Below are 21,105 nucleotides of genomic sequence, written 5' to 3'. Positions count from 1 at the left end.
AGAGATTTTCGACAGGCTGTTGTCTAACATGCAGGTAGACTTATTTCTTGGTTTTACTTAGATCAGTAATTCTGAGTGTTATTGTAGCATACACTCAGGATCTATTACGTGTCACAAAAATATCTATCTAGGGACAGTGCAGTATATCAAAAATAAATCCCAATTAAAAGGATAAGCAAAGAGGTTTTTCTTACTTTTTTGGACAGTTTCTGGACTGTCTTTATACTAATATACCATACTCCAGTCCAGGATTCCCTTAGAAATAGCCACTTATACTGAACTGATCATTTGCAGACACCAAGAAAAGTTAGAAAAATACTAAGAAATAATTTTAGTGAATTGTGATTCAACTCAAATGGAACAGAGTTCCCTTGAGAGAAAAGGTAAAAAGGTAGTTTTTTCCCCTTTTCCTGTTTTTGTCTAAGAGTTTAAGTCAAGTTTTGCTCAGACAGACAGTAGATGCGGAATTCTTCAGACAGCACTGTTGGAAACAATCATTCTCCAGTACATCACTTACCTGACTGCCACCATTGATCGTTTCACCAAACCATACGTGCTTCTTGTCCTTGGGATTCTTGTTGACATACCAGTTCTTAGTGGGAATGTTCTCAGGGTTAGCATGGATGCAAGTCTCACCAGTGGCAAAGTCACAGTATGCTCTAATGGCATCTGCAGAGCAGCCTTGGTTAGGATCAATCCAGTAGAAACCTGTAATTGAGGAAAGAAATATGAACAATAGTTCATTGAGGCTAACATTTGCATTCAGTTTGTATTTCATAGTTTGACTATAGGAACTCAAGAGAGAGGTGATGAATATCACAACTAAGTAAAATATTAGGGTGTCAGTTGGGAGAAACACGTATTTTAGATTGTCAATATATAGGAAATTTTATTCAAAAACTAGGCTTAAATATTTTTGTATTATTTTGAAAAATTATTGCAATAATTGCACAACAACAGATATGAAGAACTTGTCAGAATGACCTCATAGATAAGTATTTTCAGTGAAGGCAGACAGAACTTCTTCACCTGACATTTAGTATTTTCACCTGTTGGCCAGGGATACCCTTCATCAAAGAAAGCCAATAAGCTGGAAGTACTCCCTGGGACAGAAGGGGCAATTATCTGGCACTAACGTACCGCTGCTCCATTCTGGGTGGCTAAGTCTCAGGTCACGGCAGGTGCGAGCTGGGTTCTTTCTGGAGCCTTCTGGGGTCAGCAGGGTCTCAATTTGGTTGTTCAATGTTTTCAGAGTGGCATCAACTTCGTAATCCTTGGGTCTGAGAGAAGGCTGATCAGCCCGGTAGTATTCTGCGTCGTAGCCAACTTCATATCCACCACCATTGGGACCAGGAGGACCAGGGGGGCCAGGAGGACCAGGGGGGCCCTAAAGTTTTCCAAAAGCAAAAGACAAGAAGCATTCTCTTATAAATAGGGTTCTCAGTTGACTGCTTCTACACACGCATTGTCCTACCGAAGTCCTAGCACTCTCAGCTCTTATCTGAGGAAGGATTTATGGACCCGTTGTGTGGTGACTACTATGAGCTAAAGCAGTAGAAGACTGACTGCGTAGGACTACCACATCTTTGTGCACATACTGTCTGGCCGTAAGAAATGAACAAGGACTTCAGGTTTATTAGGGAACGGTTGAGATGTTCCCTATTCAGGAAACGTTGAATGTTAACTCACAACAGCATTTGGAAGTGTTTTTTTTTCCCCCCTGAATGAAAACACATCTCTCTAAACTATTAAGGTTTTGAAGTTATTTTCTTGTAACTGTGACTGAAGTGTTAAAACAACAAAATAAAAGTTATACTCACAGCAGGGCCTTGGCTACCGTGAGAGCCACGTGCACCAGCAGGGCCAATAGGTCCAGGGAGACCATTGCGACCGTCTTTACCAGGAGGACCAGAAGGACCGGGAGGACCCTGAAAGGAAACTCAGTTTAATGACAGTATAGAACACTACAAAAAGGGATTTGTAAATGGGAGCGTAAAAATTTATTGCATAAAACAATGGGAGAATTATTTGCATATGCTCTTATATTTACATACCCTTGGGCCAGCAGGACCGTTGTTACCAGGAGGACCTTGATCACCATGTTGGCCCTATTTGGAAAGACAAATGCACCGTCATTAAAAAAATGCAGTGCCACACATTGTATTAGCATGATTCAAGAGGGAACTATAATCAGCAGATGTATTTGGGTTCACAGAATAGAAATCTAGGGCTACTGGCATTTATTAGTGGAGCTGGGATATAAAATGCCTGTTTTAGGGAGGGAGGAGAGAGGGTGAGAGTACATATTTACACGGATAACCTATATAAAAAAGGTCTCTACATTGTTTCTTCAGATTTTCTGAGAAGCCTTTAAAAATAAGAGTCGAAATTCCTAAAGTGGGTAGAATTTAAAGGAAAGACAATCTACAAATGAATTCTGCTTCTCTGTGATACAAAAGCTTTGCAATTTCTGAGGAAAAAAAGGAAATGATACTAAAACAAAAGCAGAGCTTTTTTAATTCTGAGTAGTCAAAGGCACTTGAGCTTCATGGCTCACAGTATTCACAGTTCTAAGATAAACTATCAATGGCATTATGAAAACTTGACATTTTATGTGGAGAGCATTGAATGTTAAAGAGGATCTAATGGCCTTTGACAGATGCTGCCAACTGGAGTAAGTCAAAATACTGAAAATTGTTTACTTACAGCAAGACCAGGAAGACCCTGCAATCCGTTGTGTCCCTTCAGGCCAGGCAGACCTCTATGACCCTTGTCACCAGGTTCACCTTTCTCACCACGTGGACCTTGTGGGCCCTAGGAAGGGATACAGATGTCAGAGGAACAAAACAGAAGGCTTCGAGTAGTTATTACTCTCAAAGCAAGAATTAAGAACAAGCATTCTACGTTATGCCATAGGGTACCCCTGATTTACTTATGTGCATCCTGTTTAAACACCCAGGAAAAGTGTCAGTGTCGATTTCAAAAGCCTCAGGATTGGTCCCAGGGGAGAGAAGGCTGATCGAGATTCTAGGTCTATAAATATTTTCGGCTCTTTAAGCACTACTTTTTGGGCTTGAGCACAGTTGTGAGCCCTTAATAATAAAACACGTTTTCTCTTCTTGCAAGCATGTAGTAAGGTACTTAGAAATCAGACTTACAGCAAGACCTCTTGGACCAAAAGCACCAGCAGGACCGACGTGACCAACGGGACCCTGAAACAAGAAAAGAAAATGCATGTCACTGCTGTATATTGTACATCGTTTTCTGCAGATATGTTAAGCATGGAACTTTTATTAATTATCCACATACTGCAGGGTTTTGACGTATAATGTATACACGTATGATGGACAAATGGTACTCCTGTATCAATCAAAAAATGCAAGATCTCATCAACTTACAGGATCACCACGGTTTCCAGCCTTTCCAGCAGGACCAACTTGACCATGAGGACCAGGAGCACCCACGGCACCACTGGGACCAGGGCTACCAGGAGCACCACGCTCACCCTGGAAACAAGGGAATACAAGAGGAGAGACTGTTACTACTGACTTACACATATTGGAATACTTCTTTCATAAGCATGAAATAGAAGGAAAGAACACATTACCTTGAAACCAGGAGCACCATCACGGCCTGGAGGACCATCGTTTCCAGGATTGCCCTGTTAAAATACCATTTAAAAATATTAAATTCCATCAACATTCATATCACACAACTGTATGTCAGCCCAATTGCTCCCAGTGAGATTGAGAAGACATTAAGGTGAGATAGCTAAAGTCTTGAAGATACAAACCCTTCATTACAGATGACACCGAGTCCCTACATTCATGTTCTCAGAAAACTAAGACAATCTTCAAATATTCTAGGTTTTACAAGATCAATATAAAATAAAACTTTTGTTGCTGTTCTTTTATTTGATAATCTGAGGACTCCAGTAAAACTTCCCTTATATAGCCCACAGAAAGCTTTATAATAGTTATCTGTACAGGATAAAATAAACTATGTACACATTATCTTTTAACTGCTATGTCTAGCCATTGTATGGATACCCTTCTTAAAGGTGAACTACTAACCTGGATGGCTAAGTTAGATAGATAAATTTATTCACTGCTCTGAAGAGCTGGTAGCAAGGCCACCAAGATATTGGAAGGTACAAGTTCACTAGCAGAACAACCACCAGTTGCATCCAGATTTTCTGTGTATTTGTCTTTGGCTCAAAACAAAAGCAATCTTGAAGAGGAAATAAGACACAGCTTACATCACGACCAGCTTCACCAGGAGCACCATTTGGACCAGGAGAACCCACGGGACCGGAGGGACCACGAGCACCAGGAGGACCAGAAACACCCAGGGGACCAGGTTCACCCTAATACAGGAACAGTGGTAACAAAATGTGACATAATACAACAAAAAGTCTTATAGAACTTTTGGCCTATATCTAAGAGAAACATTTCCCTGTGATCAATTCTGAAGTGAAACAAACAAGGAGACAAGGAGAAACATATCTAACTACAGTAAATGTTATCTTCACTCTAAATTTTCTGCCTCTTCTATGCCTTGCTAAGAACAAAAACCTCTGATGCCATTCAAAAATATGCTCACCTGCAGACACAAATCTTGTCTGTAGCAAGCAATAATTTCTCCTGCTGCTCTAAGTCTGTAGGCTCCATATAACTATCATCTGTTTGCATGAGCAACAGAAACAGCAGAATCTAGATCTCCTGTCCCATAGTAATGCTTAAGAGGAGACCTCATTTTCCTTTACACTAGCCCGTTTAAAGCAGTTAACTAGACATATACTCACTGTTGCTCCAGAGATGCCTGGAAGACCACGTTCTCCCCGAGAGCCAGGCAGACCAAGGATACCAGGAGCACCAAGAATACCCTGAGGACCTGGGGTACCAGGAGGACCCTATGACATGAAGACATCATTTATATTAACAGAGAAAAAATGATTTTAAAGGCCCTTCACACTTCTCATTTGTTCTGCTCTGTAACCGCTTTCCAATGATCTCAATGTGTGTCAGTGCCGGTTCCCACACAGAAGAATTTGTAACCAAGGCAGAAAACTTTAAACTCCAAAGGCAAAGGTCTGTGAGGAGGTAATGCCGGTTATACATCTCCCCTCCCCAACTGCTTCCACAACAGTGAAAATGCTCTTTCTGAAAAACCGTCATACGCTTTTCCTTTCTAGACAAGATCTATTGAGTCATTGCCATTCACTAACAGTGAGTGGTGCATGAAAAGTGGGGTATTCAGTACAGAGAAAATGACTGTGTGAGGGGAACTGTGTGAGGGGATTCCAGTGATCATCTGATTCTGAGATAGCCTTAGAAGATACATAGGCAGTTCCTAACATCTCTAGACAAGTCTTAGAGCTCTTTACTGACCCTTTGAAAGGCAAAGGCTGTTTAGTTAAGCTGTTTAGTTAAGAGATTTTTCAATTTTCTTAAAATTTGAGCACGTGCTACTAAACTTGGCCTAAGTAATCATCCTGACTGATCACCCTATTTATTATTCTTAATTACAGTCAGGCCCTCTACATCAACTATGTTTTTATTACAACATAAAACTAGAACATTTTTTGCTTTATACTGGACATTATACAGTAAGTTTTCTCAACTGTCACCTACAAAATTTTAATGCATGTCTGACAAGTACACCAAAGACTTTACTCTTAGCTACATCTTTATAAACAATTTCTTGAGTCTCAATGGAGCTTCTGCTTAAAACCTTTGACAAATTTAAGGATAAAGGAGAAAAACCCTTCAGAAGTACCAAAAGTGTCTTAGAAGCTGTAACATTTACTTGGAGAGAGATAGTTTTAATGAGATGTGATACTTAGTAACTTACAGGAGCACCAGACTCTCCAGATGGACCTTTCTCACCAGCAAAACCAGGTGGGCCAGCAATACCTTGTTCACCAGTACGGCCAACTGGACCAACATCACCACGCAGGCCTCTAGCACCATCTTTGCCAGCTGGGCCAGGAGGACCAGGGGGACCAGTGATGCCCTAGGATTGAGTATGAACATGACATCATTACAATATAGACTAATTAACCAGGGATAACAGGTTTCGTTTTATGTCCACGTACAGAAATGGTACTTTGCAATAAACAAGTTATCAGCTGTTCCAGAGAAGCAACTGCTACTACTTTTGTTAGCAGTGGATAGCTGGAATCAGAATTATTGAATATATATTCACTATATCTATTGAATGTGGTGGAATTTATATGAAAATATTGATCGGCTCTGGAGACATTAATTGCAACTATAAGGTCTATGAAAAAAAAACTTTCTACAGGATTGTTTTGCTTTGGATACTTGGATTTAAAGTATATTTAAATATAGGAAAGAAATGCCTTTTCCTAATGGTTGGAACACCCTTGTGAATAGGAAGTTTTACAAAAGTCAATATAAAATAAGATTTTTTGGCTGAGAAATAAAGCAGCAGTGACTCCCTTCTTAAATAAAAGGAGAGCTTGCCCTGTTTCAGACAGGGGTTGGAACTGCAGATACTTTAGAAAGAGTGGACACAAGATAATCTCTCCATACCTTTTGAGGAAGGTCAATCTTTTTATTCTACTTGAAATCAGTGGTAATGTAGTTACACTCGATGTATAAAAACAAAAGAACCCCAGATTTTTACAAGTGGCTAGGTACTACAAGATGCAGACAGATGCTTGATGGCTTGTAAAAAAACTAAACTAAATGCATAACTCCCACTCTCTGAATTTAAGCAGTTAAGTGACTCTCATCCAGGTAAAGACCTGAAGTAATTCCAATACAGTCAGAATTTGAGGATTATCCCTAACCAATCCAACTTTGGACTTGTCTCCCATTAAAACGTTTTCATTAGTTACTTACAGCAGGGCCTGGAGGACCAACTCTTCCAGCAGCACCAGGGAAACCAGTCATGCCCTAAAAATAAAAGTAAAAAGGAAAATTTGGTTTAAAGGAAACGATGACTTTATGGAAAGCACCAACATTAATGTTAAAAGCCTGAGGACTTACAGGAGGACCAGCATCACCACGAGGGCCAGCAGGACCAGCAGCGCCAGCAGGACCCTATATGTGAAGGATTGAAAGAGACAGATGATTCAAGCAAAGACTGCTTATATTCACAAAAAGTGGAAGTCAAGAGGTCAATTTCACTCTTACAAAAGAGAAGGATGATTTTGTTATTTACTTTATTGGGAGGAGTACTGGGTCCTAAAACAGAATTTATGTCCTAATATTAGGGGTAAGAAATTCTCATGTATGTTTTAAATCAATATGGCAAGGACTGCAAAGAGTTGCATAAGGCATTTGTAACTCCAATGAATCTCCCTTGAAATCTCTCTTGCCAATGCATATACATCTAAGCAAATCTGGAAGTAAAAAGGTGAAAGGAGAAGTAAGGCAAAAACCAGCAAGTCCCCTGTTTGCACAGTATGACTGCTTCAGCCATGTAGTTCCAAGGCCTGGTATTGCCCTAAAGCATATGGTAAGATCCCCAAGCCATGTTATCTTGCAACACTTCACAGTATTTCAAAGACCAAGGCCTGACTTTCTGCATTATTTCCACCAATTCCCCAGTAATGGGCTGCATGCAGGTGAAGTAGTGGATACCTTTGGGCTATAAAGGTGTAAGCACATTAAAAGCCTTTTTGCAAGTGGGTGCACAGACAAATTTGCACATATGCTTCGGCATGGCTGGGACTGAAACTCGATTTGCAACAGCATATCTTGTCTTTGAGAGGAAGGTATCAGGGTCCTCAGCTCAGGAACTTACCCACAAACACGCCCTGAATGGTCCAAGATAGACTGATTTTGCTGATCTTCAGGGCAAGTTGAAAATTATTTACTTATTTCTCTTCCTTTCAGTTCCAGACTCACGATCTGAGCCCACATAAATAGATTGACAAAGTTTATATAGTGGGTGAAAATCAGAATGCTGACTTTCCTCACAGCCTAGTTTGAAATTTTGTTCTTTTTTTAATTACCTTTTCAAAATTCAAGGCCTTCAGGCTAGCATATTTCTTGCTTAGCACAGTTAGGAACCACGCATTTTACAAAGACAGTTCACTTACTGGTGGTCCAGAAGCACCAACTGGCCCAATAGCACCTGTGGGTCCTGTTTCACCCTTAGGTCCTTTAGGTCCACGTTCGCCTTTAGCACCAGGCTGACCAGCTGCACCCTACGGGCAGAAAAGAAACACACACAATAAGGAGTTGGAAAAACATACAAAGAAAGTAAAGGAATGGTGTGAATCAGTAAAAGGGCAACAATACTCACAGGAGGTCCAGCAAATCCACTAGGACCTACGGGACCGGGCTCACCACGTTCACCCTAAAGAGAGGACAATGAATTGGCTTTAAGAGGGCATTTTTCTGAACATCATGTCTTTGACACAAGACTAGTGGAAGGAATTTCTACTTACAGGAATACCACGGGCACCAGCAGGACCGGCAGGACCAGCAGGACCTCCTTCACCCTGAAACAGAAGGCAGAAGACATGATGTGGGGGAACACAACTCTAGTCAGAACACAGTAGACCCTGTGGTACAGGTGCCTAAGTAAATCTCCACTTGTCTCTATTTTGACTTGCACTGCTTTAATAGTTTCTAATGATAATTGGACAGGATAAAGAATCATCATGAGCTAATGCGTGGTTCTTCAGTACCATATCAGAATGTCTTCCTACTGCATGAGCAGGACCATGGCAATTAGCCTCAACTGGAAAGAATTCTGATAAAGCCCAAATCAAAGTTTTCTTGCAGTAAAAACCACTGCCATATAGGTGTTTATCCCTTCCCTGTCCTTTTAAGAAGAGGCATGGGTGCTATGGCTAAATCCCAATAAGCCTTGCCTTCCAAATGTGAAAATCTTACAAAACTTACACTCTAACAAGTTGGAATAGTTTTTTGACTAGACACTTCATCTTCAATACTCCTGCTGTGGGTAAACTATATAAACAAGCAAGATTATTTTTCATTCAAAGAATAGACTTACCCGATCACCAGCACCACCAGCAGGTCCAGGAGCACCAATAGCACCAGGGAGACCCTACAGGTCAAGAGACAGGACAACATTTCTGACAATACGTAAGCAAGATTGACTACTTAATTTTTTTCTCTTTTCTCCTGGAGATAGATATGTGATTTTCCTGCAGGTATTTTAATATAAAGAACACTTAATATAACGGACACATGATTTTGTCAAATAAAATCTATGCCATTATTTTCCTTCCAAAGCATGCAATCTAGGACAGGCAGCCAAGATATCAAATTAATGATAATTCTGTGTTTTTACAGGCTGCCTTTTGAATTGGTTGTCTCTGGGCTGAACCTATAAACTTCCAGAGGACAATATCACATTGAAAACTGTCTATGAAATACATTGATCTCTGCTGATGTCATTTCTCTGCTTGTGTGCATGAGAAGTGATCGCTTTTCTCACTCCCCAGATTCAAACATCTCTGGATAAGGTGCTACACAATCATGCTAATTTGCCTCAAAAGCAAGCAGCTGTAAAAGGAAATAAAATACACTGGAAAATGAAAGTCCTAAATATTCTTTTTAGTCACTTAAGTTCTGAAGTGCAGCCAGGCAAACTCAAGTAGAACCAAGAAATACTTACACGAGCACCATCTCTTCCTGTGGCACCAGTATCACCTCTCAGACCTGGGGCACCCTAGAAAATCATACACAGAGGAAAAAAGCAATTATATTGGCAATGAACAGAATAGTTTCTAAGAAAGAAGCCCTGAGCTGTTTGCTGAGTATACATGCATTACAGAGATATATATCATGGCGGGTTTGGTGTGAGAACAGACATTAATCTGCATGTCAGTGCATAGTATTTTACAAAAAGTTGTAAGCAATTTTTATCCTAAGTTCCTTACAATTGCATTTACACTAAATGGCTATTGTTTTGATTGAAAAAATCTAAGTTCCGGAAATCTCAGTATAGAGTTTAAATAATGAACAGAATAGAATTTAGAACAAGATGTACTTAACAAGATAGAAATCAATTAAGGATAATTATATGAATAAAACAGAGGTTGCAACAGGACTTGCACTTAACTAGACTTCACAGCCTTAAAAAAATGCTTATGCCAGCTAAAATGGCTTCTGATTTTATTTATATCTGATATAATCACAACATTTTTGTAATCGATTTACATGTCATAGGCACTGCACCTAGAGTTGAACTGTTAGGGATTTGATCAGAGATTCAGTCCTTTGTGATCTGTAAGCCCATTCCTGCTGTAAAGCCAACACAAATTTAATATTGCTTTGGTAAAGGTAAGCTGATTGTTACCCAACCCTGTGAAGTACTAACTGCCACTTAAACCAATTTGCAAAGAGCAAAGATCAAAATACAGCCTTAGTACCTCAAAAGATTGTCAGTCTGTTGGACCAACAAAACTTGTATTCATGGAGTATTAATGAAACACTGTGAAATACAGTTTCACAATATATGAAAGTCATTTGGGTAACCTGCTTTTTTTTTTTTCCAGCTAGCGTAATTCAGGTATCTCCCAAACCTGTGTATGCCATAACAAAGCAGATTATACCACCAGTCTTACCTTCTCACCCTTGCCTCCTGGAACACCAGCAACACCTCTCTCTCCTGGGATTCCACCAGGGCCAGCAGGGCCAGGACCACCAGCAGCACCAACATTACCAGGCTCACCCTAGCAGCAACAGGATATCTTGTAAGACAGAGTGAAATAATTCATACAATACGGAACAAAATTGTTATTACTACTAAGACCATCATTCTGCTTGCTACTACTGAGTCTATTTAAAAGTATTTGGTCTCAAGCTATTGTATTTATTTTACTTTTTCAGCTAGCGAAGATGTCAGACATGAACCCTGACTCTGTGAACTCCTGAGGTTTTAGTCTGTCCCACAATCTAAAGAAAACTTTAGTAGAAAGAGTATATGTGAAAATCTTGAAAATTGAGCCCCACACTCAGCATCCAGACAGTGTTAGCTTGGTAGATGATCACTCATTATCACGCTAATGTTTTGGGGAAAATATTGCTTACTAGACTCAAGAACATCTTGCCCCAGGTGGGTATAAACAGAGCTTAGTATGAATTTTGGCCAAAATCTTCGACCCTGGGTCAGAGTAACAGTATTCCTAGATGACAAGCTGTATTCAAACTGATTTCAAACAGGAGCTCCCCTTCTATACTCTGTAGAGCTAAACAAAAAATCTGTTAGTGGGGACTATCTGTGAGCTTTACTACTACTATCATGGAGCTTTACTACTTGAAGTAATGGCCTAGTGGCTATGGTGTGTGGGTTACCCATTACCAGCAATCAGCTATGCTCAGTAAAGAAGGCTTTTGACTACCCTCATCAGCAATTCAACAGTGAGGCAATAGCAGCTAGAAGAGACAGACATACCTTGTTACCATCAGGGCCTGGTGGGCCAGATGGACCACGGCTTCCAATGGGACCGGCAGGACCAACAGCACCACTTTCACCAGGAGGACCACGCTCACCCTGCAAGAGACAGTCTGACTGGAGTTTTTCCTTGAATTGGCCTGTAGCTTAGAGATTTAAAAGAACTGATTGATAGCAGTGACATTATGATGCATTTTTAGCTGAACAAACTATTATCAATATTAAAATTATCGACATTAACTAAATTGGTCAGAAGAACTGTCTCTTGCTTTTGACACAAATATAGCAAGGTACCAAAGTCTTGCATCGTAACAGCTGACAATTAACTTACAGGTACTTCTTGATCACGGACTTTGGCTACTGTGCTTACTCTTGAATAATGACTTGCATACTGTTGTCAAATGGAGCTTCTGATATCAATTTGAGGGCAGATAATTGCACGGGAGTGAAGAGAGGTGAAGGCAGTATCTTCTAATGACTACTCCAGGCTCTGGATTCTGCCCACCATTTGTTTACAATGACATTACACGGGAGGCAGGAGCTGGCTAGCAAGGGATGGTATCACTGAACTGGTCAGGATTAAGTCGACCTACAATGGAGCTGAAAATTCTCATATGTACCAGGCCTCAGAGTAACACGGTAGGACCAGTCTTTTGCCATCCACACTCCCATTGTGAAGATTGTTAATGCAAAAAAAATTAGATCAGCTCATCAGGACCTCTTTACTTGGATAATATTTCTATTGCTTGTCTAGAAGTTTACTAACACTGGCGTGTATTCTATAATCATACACCCTGACAACTGGAAAGAGCAGAGAAAGTTCTCTTTCTGGGTAGTCAGTCTGCTGTGTTCTGTACCCAAGAAGAGCTGTTTGTCTTGAGAAACTTGTAAAAGTATATAGTTCATATTATTACTGAACACTTTATTAAGACAGTCTCTACTAGACTTCAAATGAATTACTCACTCTTGGGCCAGCAGGACCAGGGACACCAAATTCACCGTGAAGACCCTAGAAGAGAGGAGATGGATTGATGAAAGTTATTTCAAAAGCAAACTTATTAGTTTAAATTGAATGTTTCTTAGCAGTAAATAGAAATGCTTCTCAAATTGCAGCAGTATATTGAAAATCTTCAGACTAAAATGAATCTTTTAGATACATAAATGCTTTTCATATAACTGCACAAAAATCTCAGAGCACACATGGTAATAGCTGTACTTCTTGTGTGAAGAGCTATTGAACTCCAAGCTCATTTGTAAGGCACATGCAGTGTAAATTCTTTTACAATGGGACAGGGAATGGTGTAACTATAAAATTTTAAGGGTGGTTATGATGCATAGGATGCACAATTTGCAGATTCGATCACACATTAACTGTGCAGAACTTGGTGCATGAATTATCACTGTTACCTCAGTTGTACGCCATCGTAAAACCACTGAAATCAGTTATGTGCAAACCCATACAACTGGAGTAATGCCAATTAGATTGAACCTTGTAGATTTCAAGAGAAATTTGGAATAAAATATTCTTCATGTACTGTCTTGTCTTTTGTGGGGGATATTGTTGCTTATTGCCCAAAAAACAAAGGATTGGTTTTATTTTTCCATACCAGAACTTTGAAAAAAGGAGTATGTTGCAAATGACAAAGGACCTTCTCCATTTATGGCTACCTTTTACAAAAGGGACTATTAAACTTTACATATAACACAGATCACTTTGTTTTGCGAATGGATTCAACAAGCACTTGCTTCACCACATGTGCAGTTGTAAACATAATGCTTATGCAATACCTGCCTATACTTGTGCAGTACTGTGTATGGCACTCACCCTTTCACCGGGTTTACCAGCTTCACCAGCTGGACCTGAGGGACCTGGCAGACCCTAAGCGTAAAAAAAACAAGGATACAAATAGAGTTAAGGCATAAGCACTTCATGCTTTGTAAAACAGATAAAGTTGGGCAGAGCACGTAGTTACTTACCTGGAAGCCAGGAGGGCCAGCTGGACCTTGTTCACCCTTTGCACCTTGGTTGCCCTGGATAGAATAAAAAACCAAGGGATTAATTTGGTAGCAGAAATACAGAAAGATGGACTTGAAAATGGTTAAGTCCCATTGATGAAAGATAAATCACATATTGGATCTGTGTGGAGTCTATTACTTACAGTGACACCAGGAGGACCTTGAGCACCGTTGTTTCCCTCAGGACCAGGAGCACCCTAAATGTGTTCAAGCAGAAAGCTGTTATCAAATTTTTTATTTGTTATATCTCTTTTAAGTACCTCTGTGTCAAAAAAAGGTCTCCTGCTGCATCTTTTGAACTCACACTGGTACATTTAAGCTGAAGTCTTAGGTTTATTTGACTTACCTATTTGCTTCTAAGAGCTTCACTATCAAAAAGCACTGGAGATACTTATACATTTAATGTACTAGAGATGCTTACACTGCATTTGTTTTAGTAACTGCAGTGCCTTCATCCTTACAAAAACTTCCTTTGGAATTATAGATATAGGAACCTGGCTGAGAGACTGTATTTTTCCCAGAACAAACCAATTATTGGAACCCTTACATGGAAGATTTACTAAATTACAACTATCAGTAAGAAAGTGCTGGAAATTTATAGAATAAATTAGAAACTATACACTCTCCTCAAAAATTTGCACAGGAAGTGCTATCTTCTCCTCTTAATAGGAAGCTAATACCCCATAATTAATTACTAAATTAATACCCAGTAGGGATAATTTTCATTTATGCTAATATTAATCCTTAAGTAATAATCCCCACTGACATGAAGCTGTATGAATGAGTTCTAAAGTGCTTTTCTGTTTCATCACCTACTCATGCTTGCACAAGAAAGTGTTATCTTATTACATAGGCTTTGAAAATCTATGTTTTTCTCTATGGAGTTTCATAAAAAAGACATATCCACATACCCGTGGGCCAGCAAGACCAACGTTGCCTTTTTCACCAGGTTTGCCAGGTTCACCCTGAAGTCAAAAAGAAAAAAACACCAAAATTTAACAAAGACTTCACATTAGGTTCAGTCTAAACTACTGGATAGAGACTGATACTCTCCTTGCTGAAAGATTTACTGTAACATTTCTTTAACCGTAATGAAAAAAACAACTGACATCTGTCCTGTTTAACCAGTTAGATAAAATAATTATGCAAATAAATGTCGTCTTTTCAAAACTCCAATCATTTATTTTTTTGAGATAGTAATCCAAGCCCTTGAAAATCCATGTAAATTCCTATTTCAGACACTATACCTACGTGTGCATGTGCATGTAAAGCAACACTGCAAATCCAGGAAATAACTATTGTTACTTGTGGGACACGTCAAAAGCCCCACTGAAACCACTGACAGCTTTTCTCAGGTGAGTAAGTTTTGGACTACACTTTGAAATAACAGTCCCCTGGAACTGAAATTTAGGCTTTGTGTCCAACTTTTACAGAACTTTTACTGAATTGTATATACAGAAGTGATAAATACATGTAGCTACCATCATTTTAATGTCCAAATATTCCTAAAAATTGTTTTTTGTTTAATCACGTTTTAGATAATTGGAAAGCAATTTAAGATGGAACTCTTGAATGTAAGTGAATGCCATCCAGTAAACAGTACAGGACACAGAGAGATGTATTTGATTGGGGATCTACAACTTAGTCTGGAAATAGTTTCATAGAAATAGGAAGTTTCTCTACTGTACTTACAGTGGGACCTTTTGGTCCAGGGAATCCAATGTTGCCAGGCTCACCTCTATTGCCAGCTGGACCAATTGGTCCAACTCTACCATCTGCACCAGGGAAACCCTAGAAAAATAAAAAATATATGTTGAATGGCTGGGGTAATTTAGTTGGTTCTGAGAGTTCAGTTTTAGGAGAGAAGCGTACTGACAGGAAGCAAATGCCATTTAATTTTTAAACATTGTTTATACACCACATGCACCTGCATTCCTCCCTTTTTCTCCTTTTTATAGAGCTGTGAATTTCTTCTTCCTCTTCCAGAGGATAGTCCTGATCTAAGACCCACAGAAATGAATGGCAAGTGTTTTACTGATCTTCTGAGTAATATGGTAGTAAAGTCTTACTGGTTTTACATAGTCAAATTAGACCTCAGTGTTGAGAACGCTGCTTCTTAAATCTCAGTTTATGCTTATGCTTTGCATGCACTGGAAAAACAGAATTAAAATCAGAGTACTTACAACAGGACCTTCCTTGCCAGCAGGGCCTGGGCTTCCAGGCTGACCTGGGAGGCCCTAAGAAAGGAAAGATTTCATGTCTTTAGAAGGCATTCAACATTTAATCAGCTTTTTTACACACACGTACACACGCAGATGCCAAGTTATTGATATACATTGTGGAAACAGGGCTGCATGTCCTATTAAGTTTACATCTAAACTGAAGTTCAGTTGGGTGGTGTGTGCCTCCATGTGGCTGAAAGTGACTGACAGGTTAAGTACCTGTTTCACTCAAACTCATTTATGCTCTACTTTAATAGAGAGTTTGAAGATGCTTAATAGTTCACACATGCATTGAAAGCGTTCACTTCATGGGAGGTGGGATAGGAAGGGAAAATAGATTAAAGAGGACAAAAGTCATTGACGTGGGAATAATCTGGCTGGATCTAGCACCACCGAAGTAGATGGCTGTTTTCAGTGAAATCATGAGCAAAATAAAATTGAAAGAATTGAGATCAGCCATCTCACATCATTTTAATAGAGTTTGCTCTTCTTTTAGTTAGTTACAGAGGACACACACTACAATTGTGATCTTAATGATCACATTGTGTAAATAATCATAAGCAGAACCCCTCTCGTAAGTCAGTGCAGTAGCCAGTATAAGTGAATACTGCTCCATGATCAAGGCAGTAAGATGCTACCACATACAAAAGAAAGGAATTTCAATTAACATTTTGATGCTGCTTAATCATTTCCTCACGGGTATTTTTTCAATGGACTGATGGAAATCCCCTAACTGTGGTTAGCAGAGACTTTTTTTTTTGCAGTTGGAGTTCTGAATAATTTTATCCCCCCAAATGCAAGCGATTTTATTTTTGCACAGTTCAAACTTACTCTTGGACCCATAAGACCAGGCTCACCAGGACGGCCACCATCACCATTAGGACCCTTAGCACCAACAGGACCACTAGCACCACGGTTACCAGCAGGTCCCTATCAAAATAAATACACAAAATTAGGCAGAGGTGGCAAAAAGCATCATGTGTCTGTATATAAAAAGATGGTTTAGAAATAGTGACTCTGGGAGAAGTCTTACCATGACACCAGCTCTGCCATCAGCTCCAGGGAGACCACGAGATCCAGGCACACCCTGCAAGTGAACACAAAACAAATCAAGAAAGGGAAAGAGAAATCTATTCCTGTAAGGTGGATAGCGCTTATTAAATTTCAGCTCTTCAAGCAGGTATGCTGAATATAACATAAGTGCAGCTCTAAGCATTCACAATATACATTTGCAATGAGCAGTGAAGAAATCTCTCACTTTAACCTGCTTTAAGAGAGCATTTTCAGTGTAATTTAACAGTTTGTGTGGCCAACAGCTAGGATTCCACAACCTGGAAGGTAGCATTTCACCTTCACTTCTCTGCAGAGCATTACTAGCTTATCTGACTCTGCACAACCTGCATGAGGTGCAATACTGAATCCTGATCTCTATCAAAAAAAATGGTGGAAACACTGCCTTTATTTCCTAGCCTTTTCCACTGAATTCCTGCTCCTGCAGGAAGCCACCCACATGCCTCCTGAAAGTCACTGCATTATCTCCTCCCCCAGCAAAACGGGTGCTAGACATCCATGAAGACACTGAATTGAAACCTTTGTCACACTATTTGTGAGCCAATTATCTCTTTCAAGCAGTTAAATCCCATCATGAAGGTTTATAGAGAAATCAATAATGATTCACTAAACGTTAAACAATGGATAATACAAAGCAACCTATAATTAATTCAGGGATAAGATAGCAAACAGCATTAATGCAAAGCAAAAACAGGATTGTTCCCAACTAATCAAAAGGCTCAGAATGGCAAATGAGCTTTGCCTAGCTGCAATAACACGCATTTAATGACTTTAAATTATTTAAATTGCCTTTGTCTAGCAAAGCCTAGCTTTGTTTCTTCTTTCCTTTTTGTTTCTACTTCTGGAACATGAAAAGAGAACTTACTCTCAGACCAGCAGGGCCAGGGGGACCAGCAGAGCCAGGTTCGCCATTGCTGCCTCTCTTGCCTTCCTCACCACTTGGACCAGGAGGGCCGGGAGGGCCAGCAGCACCCTATTTCAACCAAACAGAGGAAAAGAAGAAATCAGATGCTGTGTTGCAGGTATTATGAGGCTTTATTCATTGAAACAACACTCACACATTGCCATACTTACAGGCTCACCCTTGTTACCACTTTCTCCCTTGGCACCAGCAGGGCCTGGTTCACCCTAGAGTCCAACATAAAAGAGATCACAGAATTACATGCCATTCTAAGAATCTTCTTCTACCTGTACAGCTTTCATGAATCAAAAATATCTTTCATCATCCAATGTCATGCCTGCCTCTACTCTGATACATGGTCTATGAATGTAACTGGGCATGAAAACGAACATGTTAAAGATGTTTAGAAATGACAATAATGGAAGTATAAAGCGTTCAGTGCTGGTTCCTCCACTGAGGATACCCCCTGAGGGCCTGATTGTGAGACTGCTGTCACATCTCTTGATAGCATCAACATGGACAGAGCTTAGTACTTGCACTCAAAGGGAGTACAGAGTCAACCTCCTCAGTCTCAGTGTAACACAAATGAGCTACAATGCCTAATTATCGTGAAGCCCTAATTAGAGTGAAGCAACAAAAGTGTCTGCATTAAATGCAAAAATATATCTAGAGGAAATCTTTTACAATGATGGACACTGTGTCCAGCTTTCAAATGAGGACGTGCAACAGAGAAAGTCACTTACAACAAGTCCTCTAGCACCACTTGGACCAGCGGGGCCAGGAGGACCAGGAATACCACGGGGACCAGGCAGACCAGGAGCACCAGCAACACCAGGAAGACCCTGTCCAACAGAGGGAGAAAATGTATGGTGAGCTCATTATCTTTTCTGTTGCTTTTTTTTTTTTTTAATTTAAAACAAAGTGGAAGTATGGCTGTACTTACAGCTGCACCTTTAGCCCCAGGAAGACCATTAGCACCAGGGTTGCCCTATTAACACAGAAAAAACAATACTGGTTAATTCAGAGTCTCAAATGCACCATTCAACAATGAAGACTAGCAAGCTACTCACTGGAGGGCCAACGGGACCGCTGGAACCAGGAAGTCCAATCTCTCCTCTTGGACCAGCAGGACCAGTAGGGCCAACATTACCAGCAGGTCCAATTTCACCCTGTTTGAGAAAAGGGTAAAGCTCTCTATCAGTATGCACAATGTTAGTGCAATAGCAAAGCAATCCTTTATTTGCCTGACATTAAGACCACAATACAAGTCCCTGTTTCAGAGACCAGGGAACCAAGGGACTGAGAGCCTTTATTGGATTTTGAAGGCACTGAAGCCCAGGTAGACCCCATTGAAGCTGATGGTTAACATGGGAACAACAGATTATCAGCATATCTGTGTTATTATCAAGAATTACACATCAGGTTGACCTAGAAAGTTAGGATTAAGATTGCAGTCTTATCTGCAGCCATGTGTCACCAGCAGTGGCCTAAGATGCCTTACAGTGTTTGAGACCTAACTATTATCTTGCACCTTAAGCTGCAATTTGAACTGATGCAAAGTGCAAAATGTTGGCTGATCAGAGTACTGTGGAACAGTGCTCACAGTGGTGTAAATGACAGGGGAAACTCTTCTAGGTACCGCTCTCAGAACTTTGTATTCACTTAGTCTATTATAAAAGCCTAAACTGAATATAATGACAACTTCTAATGAGAAATTCTGTAAGTATCCAGAGTCCACACCCTGGATATGTAGGTGGTTTTCTCTTGAAATTACTTGCTGTAACCACACTGACATCTGTATCAGAACAGATTTCATGATTTCCAGAAGTCTTGGTTTTTCAGAATAACCATCAGAATAACAAATTTTCCTCATCTTCCATGCAGTTAATATAAAGAGGTCTAGCAAACAATATTCTATCTTACTATAAAAGGAGATAGAGATAAGAATTTTGTCTATTGTGACACAGAATTTGTATACGCGTGTTAAGGATGAAAAACGGTATCACACTACATGTGAGTGTACGCAGCTCTTCTGGAAAAATAGTGAAATTTGTAAATGCAGAGTATGGACACTTGCCTAAAATCTTATGGACAATTTCAGTAAAATTCAAAATAATGAGCCTTGCCCAGGTAAAAATGCTAAGATCTGAGCAATAAACTGAATCATGTAGTCCACAAGAGCAAAATGGCATTGCCCTAAACCTGGAAAGTTTGAACGCAGTTTCTGCATCGTAACTTCAAGAACTCAGGTTAGAAGGAGCCTGAAACTCAACTGCAGCTTCTTTGCCCTCCACTACTTTTTTAAAGTGACAAAAACTGCTACTTTGCTTATTTGTCATGATCTACGTCATCTTTCAAAGGTGCATAAAACAGCAGCACCACACAGGATGCAGTGAAAAAATTAGGTTTTATGTCTTACTGAGCCTGCCTAGCATCAGTCCTCTGAGTCAGCTCCCACCTAACTCATTAACAACTACAGCTCCAAGCCATGACTTGCTGGCTGTGCAGGCCTCCTGAGCTTTTTTCTACATGTTGTTTTGGATGTAGAACTGCATCTGTCACACAAGACAGTACAGTCACTTCTGGAATAGAATGGGACCTGGATCCCAAAGTAAAATCTTTCTTCTGGACATATAACATGGTAAATAACTTGTTAACACTTCAGTATGCGTGCGTATCAGCTGTGAAATTAACCGCTGTATTTGATATTAACATTCATATATCAAGTTCTCCAAGTACTGTAGGAGTTCATGCTCATTCTGATCTGTAACAGTTTGATAAGACAGCACTCCCACTTCGAAGAGGGTGTATTTTTGTTGCCTGTCAATGCTAGTAACTATATTTTATATTCATCGTACCAGTAGAAGGAGATACTCATACCTTAGCACCAGGAGCACCTGGGAAGCCTGGAGGACCAGCAGCACCAATAGGGCCCTATGAAGCCAAGGGGAAGCATATGAGTAAATGCATTCAGTGATTACACAAATACCTTGCTTGCTCAAGTAAACAGATTCTTTTAAATGCACATTTATTTAGACATTTCTGCACATTACCAGTTCAGAACATCGGTTGCCTTTTGCAACTCCAGATGGACAGATTTGGTTCACTACAAACAGTTGATAGCAAGGTCAATGGTGAAAAACATTTGTAGTGCAGCTAAAAAAGTGTAAGTTAAGCAATGACTGGTAAAACCTTGCCTTGAGGGCAAACACCTGAGAAAGAGTAAAACAGAGAATGGGCTGAGACAGGCATCTGCGAGGAGAGGTGTCTTGCTGTACAGTCCCAAGATGGATGAAGGAGAGCACTGCATCCTGCAACTGCAGTTCTTAGGTGGCTCTTTCCAACACATTTACTGTGTAGGGACAACTGTGTACACTTTCACAGCAGTAATTGTTCTGGCCTATCACAAGAGCTCATTGTCCTTCAGCATTTGTCCTTCCTCACACATCGAAGAGGATTGGTGAGATCTCTGCACCACTTTACAAGTCA

General features: G+C 40.0%; 1 protein-coding gene across 2 annotated transcripts in view; it reads right to left on the bottom strand.

Moving 5' to 3' along the window:
• The window catches only part of COL1A2 (collagen type I alpha 2 chain), a 36,940-nt gene that overhangs the window by 1,768 nt on the left and 14,067 nt on the right, over positions 1 to 21,105 (bottom strand). For both annotated transcript variants that reach the window (XM_048054476.2, XM_048054477.2), the window contains exons 16-50: positions 20,497 to 20,550; positions 18,687 to 18,785; positions 18,560 to 18,604; positions 18,360 to 18,458; positions 17,790 to 17,843; positions 17,581 to 17,688; positions 16,678 to 16,731; positions 16,476 to 16,574; positions 15,606 to 15,659; positions 15,115 to 15,213; positions 14,334 to 14,387; positions 13,566 to 13,619; positions 13,384 to 13,437; positions 13,232 to 13,285; positions 12,371 to 12,415; positions 11,407 to 11,505; positions 10,577 to 10,684; positions 9,625 to 9,678; positions 8,998 to 9,051; positions 8,426 to 8,479; positions 8,281 to 8,334; positions 8,075 to 8,182; positions 7,017 to 7,070; positions 6,870 to 6,923; positions 5,854 to 6,015; positions 4,805 to 4,912; positions 4,259 to 4,366; positions 3,608 to 3,661; positions 3,399 to 3,506; positions 3,159 to 3,212; positions 2,707 to 2,814; positions 2,055 to 2,108; positions 1,821 to 1,928; positions 1,141 to 1,387; positions 518 to 708 (exon numbers count right to left, since the gene is read on the bottom strand). In XM_048054476.2, the coding sequence (XP_047910433.1) occupies positions 518 to 708; positions 1,141 to 1,387; positions 1,821 to 1,928; positions 2,055 to 2,108; positions 2,707 to 2,814; positions 3,159 to 3,212; positions 3,399 to 3,506; positions 3,608 to 3,661; positions 4,259 to 4,366; positions 4,805 to 4,912; positions 5,854 to 6,015; positions 6,870 to 6,923; positions 7,017 to 7,070; positions 8,075 to 8,182; positions 8,281 to 8,334; positions 8,426 to 8,479; positions 8,998 to 9,051; positions 9,625 to 9,678; positions 10,577 to 10,684; positions 11,407 to 11,505; positions 12,371 to 12,415; positions 13,232 to 13,285; positions 13,384 to 13,437; positions 13,566 to 13,619; positions 14,334 to 14,387; positions 15,115 to 15,213; positions 15,606 to 15,659; positions 16,476 to 16,574; positions 16,678 to 16,731; positions 17,581 to 17,688; positions 17,790 to 17,843; positions 18,360 to 18,458; positions 18,560 to 18,604; positions 18,687 to 18,785; positions 20,497 to 20,550 (2,967 nt within the window). The remainder of the gene's footprint in view (positions 1 to 517; positions 709 to 1,140; positions 1,388 to 1,820; positions 1,929 to 2,054; positions 2,109 to 2,706; positions 2,815 to 3,158; positions 3,213 to 3,398; positions 3,507 to 3,607; positions 3,662 to 4,258; positions 4,367 to 4,804; positions 4,913 to 5,853; positions 6,016 to 6,869; positions 6,924 to 7,016; positions 7,071 to 8,074; positions 8,183 to 8,280; positions 8,335 to 8,425; positions 8,480 to 8,997; positions 9,052 to 9,624; positions 9,679 to 10,576; positions 10,685 to 11,406; positions 11,506 to 12,370; positions 12,416 to 13,231; positions 13,286 to 13,383; positions 13,438 to 13,565; positions 13,620 to 14,333; positions 14,388 to 15,114; positions 15,214 to 15,605; positions 15,660 to 16,475; positions 16,575 to 16,677; positions 16,732 to 17,580; positions 17,689 to 17,789; positions 17,844 to 18,359; positions 18,459 to 18,559; positions 18,605 to 18,686; positions 18,786 to 20,496; positions 20,551 to 21,105) is intronic.

The sequence above is a fragment of the Anser cygnoides genome, chromosome 2 (genome assembly GCF_040182565.1).
Source record: "Anser cygnoides isolate HZ-2024a breed goose chromosome 2, Taihu_goose_T2T_genome, whole genome shotgun sequence".
In the NCBI taxonomy this organism is placed as follows: Eukaryota; Metazoa; Chordata; class Aves; order Anseriformes; family Anatidae; genus Anser; species Anser cygnoides.
Note: the sequence above shows the minus strand (reverse complement) of the source record. Positions and strands in the feature narration are given on the sequence as shown.